This window comes from Rhincodon typus, chromosome 1 (genome assembly GCF_021869965.1).
Source record: "Rhincodon typus isolate 14 chromosome 1, sRhiTyp1.1, whole genome shotgun sequence".
Classification (NCBI taxonomy): Eukaryota; Metazoa; Chordata; class Chondrichthyes; order Orectolobiformes; family Rhincodontidae; genus Rhincodon; species Rhincodon typus.
In genome coordinates, this window is record NC_063332.1 from 176,939,671 (window position 1) to 176,943,733 (window position 4,063).

A 4,063-nucleotide genomic window follows, 5' to 3' on the forward strand; every position below is an offset into this window, starting at 1 on the left:
GTGATTGATGTTGTGCCTTTGTTTAAGAGGGATGTAAGGAGAAGCCTGGGAGCTATGAACATGTTAGTCTGACTTCAGTGGTGGGTAAGTTGTTGCAAGTGATTCTGAAAGATAGAATTTATATGCATTTGGCGAGGCATGGAATGATTAGGGATAGGCAACATGGTTTTGTGTGAGAGAAATCATGTCTCATAAACTTGATTGAGCTTTTGAACAAGTATCCAAGAAGATTGATGACTACAGAGTGGTTTACCTGGACTTTAGTAACGCCTTTGACAAAGTTCCACATGGTAGATTAATTAATAAATTTAGATCACACGGGATTCAGGGTGAGCTTGCCAATTTGTATACACTTAACGGCAGAAGACAGAGAGTGATGGTGGACGGTTTTTTTTTGACTGGAGGCCTATTACTAGTGGTGTTCCATAGAGATTGGTGATGGGTCCATTTTTGTTTGTCATTTATATAAATGATTTGAATGAGAATATAGAAGGCATGGGTATCAAGTTTGTAGATGGCACTGAAATTGGTGGCATAGTGGACGGTGAAGAAGGTTATATAAGCTTACAAGAAGATCTTGATCAATTAGGTCGATGGGCTGAAGAGTGGCAGATGGATCTTAATTTGGATAAATGTGAGGTATTCCATTTTGGTAAACGAACAAGGGCAGGACTTATACAATTAAATGTTTGGGCCTTGGGTAGTGTTGTAAAACAGAGACAACTAAGGGTTCAGGTACATAATTGTTTGAAGTCTGCATCACATAGATAGGGTGGTTAAGAAGGCCTTTACCACACTTGTCTTCATTACTCAGACCGTTGAGTGTAGGAATTGGCATGCCATGTTGGGGTTGTACAGGATGTTGGTGAGGCCTCTTTTGGAGTACTGTATCCATTTCTGGTCACCCTGTTATAGGAAGGATATTATTTAGCTGGAGAAGGTTCAGAAAAGATTTACCAGGATGTTGCCAAGAATGGAGGGTTTGAGTTATAAGGAAAGGCTAGGTAGGTTGGGACTTTTATCACTAAACCGTAGGAGGTTGAAGGGTGACCTTATAGATGTTTATAAAATAATGAGGGGTATAGATAAGATGAATGGCAGATCTTTTCCCTAGGGTGAGGGACTTCAAGACCAGGGAGCATCTTTATAAGATGAGAGGAGAAAGACTTAAAAGGGACTTGAGGAGCAACTTTTTCACACAGAGGGTGGTTTGTATGTGGAATAAACTACCTGAGGAAATGGTAGATGCAGGTACAGTTACAACATTTAAAAGGCATTTGAATAGTACGTAAATAGGAAAGGTCTAGAGGGATGTGGGTCAAATAAAATAATAGTAAAAGAAAGTAATAAAATACATTAAATATCATGTATTCAAAATTAAACCTTGATGAAGATCCTAAAAATCTACATATATTTCTGAGCAGTTACTGTTCTTTTAATAAAAGCACTTACCCCAAGATAAAACTCCATGACCAGGGCAGATGCAGTAGATAGTGTCCAAGAACTGCACAAACACAAGATTCACTAAGACAAGGGCCAAATGCTAGCCTAAGACACACAGCCTTCAGTTTCCGAAGAGCCTAAGAATCAAAATTTCTCGTGTTACCTCATTGGAGTAAAAATTAACACAAAACTATAAAAAAGACAACGATTTCCTGACAGGCTAAAAATCTATTTCACTCTGAAAATGTATTCGATGTTGGAGCATTGACAACCCCATGGCTAGAGAAGTCCAAAAGATTCACAACTCTGAAAATTCTCATCCCATTTCTAAATGATTGGTCCATTATCATGAGACTGTGCCTTGTGTTCCAGATGTCTCTGTCAAGCCTTTCAAGATCTTGCATTTTTCAATGGATCACCTCTCACAATTCTATACTTCAAAGAACATAGGACTGACTTAGTCAATCTCTTATCCTCGGACAACCTCCTCATTCCAGGGACTAAACTAGCAAACTTGCATTGTACAGTTTCCAATGCATGCCTATCCTTCCATAAATATGAGATCAAATTGCAGAGTATCCCAGATGTGGCTCCACCAAAACCACTCTAATTCCCTTGCGATAAAGGCTAACATGACATTTGTCTTCCTGATACCATACAGGTAGAGCAGACAAACTTTATGTTCTTTGTAAAAGGAGCTCCAAAACTCTTTGGACATCTACTTTTACAAGTTTTATGTCTTATAAAATATTTTCTGTTTTTCTATTAGAATAATCTCACACTCCCCAGCTTCATGAAAACGTAACTACTAGATGAAAATGTAGGTGGTCCACTTAAGAAGTTTGGTACAAAATTGGTGGATTTGTGGATAGTAAGCAAGGTTATCAAAAGATAGAGCAGGATACAGATCAGTTGGAAAGATGGGCAGAGAAATGGAAGATGGAGTTTACTCTGGATAAGTGTAAGGTGAAGCATTTTGGGAGGTCAACTGCAAAAGGAAAATATACAGTAAATGGCAGGAACCTTAGGAGCATTGATATTGAGAGGCCTTTTGTGGTTCAAATCCACAGCTTCCTGAAAGTGGCAACACAATGGATAAAGTGGTAAAGAAGGCATATGGCATGCTTGCCTTCAATTAATTGGGGGACTGAGTATAAATGTTAGCAGGTCATGTTGCAGCTGTGTAAAACTTTAGTTAGGCCACGTTTGTGGTGTTGTGTGCAGTTCTGGTCACGACACTATAGGATGGATGTGCAGGCTTTGGAGAGGGTGCAAAAGAGGTTTACCAAGATGTTGACTGGATTGGAGCATTTTACCAATAAGGAGAAGTTGAACAAACTTGAATTGATTTCATAGTGTTGGAGGCTGAGGGGCAACCTGATAGAAGTACATAAAGTTATACAAAAGTATACTTTTCCTTAACATTTGATCTCCCAAAATGCAGCATCTCATACTTACCCGGATTAAACTCCATCAGCCATTTCTCCGCCCATATTTGCAACTGATCTCTATCTTGCTGTATCCTTTGACAACCTTCTACACCATCCACAACTCCACCGATCTTTGTGTCGTCTGCAAACTTACTAAATCACCCACCTACATTTTCATCCATGTTTTTTATATATATCACAAACAGCAGAGGTCCCAGCATAGGTCCCTGTGGAACACTACCAGTCATGGACCTCCAGCCCGAAAAACACCCTTCCACCACTACCCTCGGATCCCATGCATCTTAATCTTCTGGATGAGAGTACCAAGAGGGACCTTGTTGAAAGCCATACTAAAATCTATGTAAATAACATCCATTGCTCTACAACTAGTACAAGCAGCTACATTAGCAATGTTTAAACAGCATTTAGACAGACTCATGAACAGGCAGGGAACACAAGGATACAGACATGTGTAAACAGACGGATTAGTTCAGAATGGCTTCATGGTGGGCTGAAGGTCCTGTTCCTGCGCTGCACTGTTCTATGTTCTATATTTATATTCCATCTGCCACACTGTTGCCCATTCACTTAACTGTTCATTCATGTGCAGACTCTTTTTGCATTCCACACAGCTTAGATGCTCACCTAGCTTTGAATCATCAGTAAACTTAAATTACCTTTTGTTCCTTCATTAATTAAAAACAATTTAACCTATTTTTCTAATCAACCTGTTCAGAGATGTTATTACACACCACTGGAGCAGATGGGACTTGAACCCAGGCCTCCTGATTCAGGAGTAGGACACTACCATTGCACCACAACAGGACCCTTAGTCCCTTCATTAAAGTTACTAATATAGATTGGAAACAGCTGTGGTCCCAGTACTGATCCTTTTGGCTCTCCATTCGTCACAACCTTCCAAATTGAAAACATTTTGTTTATTTCTACTCTTTGCTATCTGCCCATTAATAAATTTTTAAATCATGCTAGTATGGTAATTATTTATAAATCTATTAAATTCAACACCAGATTAACATCATTTTCTGGCATTTTATCAATTGCCTCTTGAAAATCCAAACATATTACATTCACTTCAGAGATAGTAGGAACTGCCGATGCTGGAGAATCTGAGATAACAAGGTGTGGAGCTGGATGAACACAGCAGGCCAAGCAGCATCAGAGGAGCAGGA

At 39.3% G+C, this 4,063-nt stretch overlaps 1 protein-coding gene across 1 annotated transcript in view; it reads right to left on the reverse strand.

Moving 5' to 3' along the window:
- LOC109938062 (sodium/hydrogen exchanger 9B2-like) overlaps positions 1-4,063 on the reverse strand; it is a 109,856-nt gene that overhangs the window by 20,416 nt on the left and 85,377 nt on the right. The window contains exon 9 of the mRNA XM_048613452.1: positions 1,453-1,580. Within this exon, the coding sequence (XP_048469409.1) occupies positions 1,453-1,580 (128 nt within the window). The remainder of the gene's footprint in view (positions 1-1,452; positions 1,581-4,063) is intronic.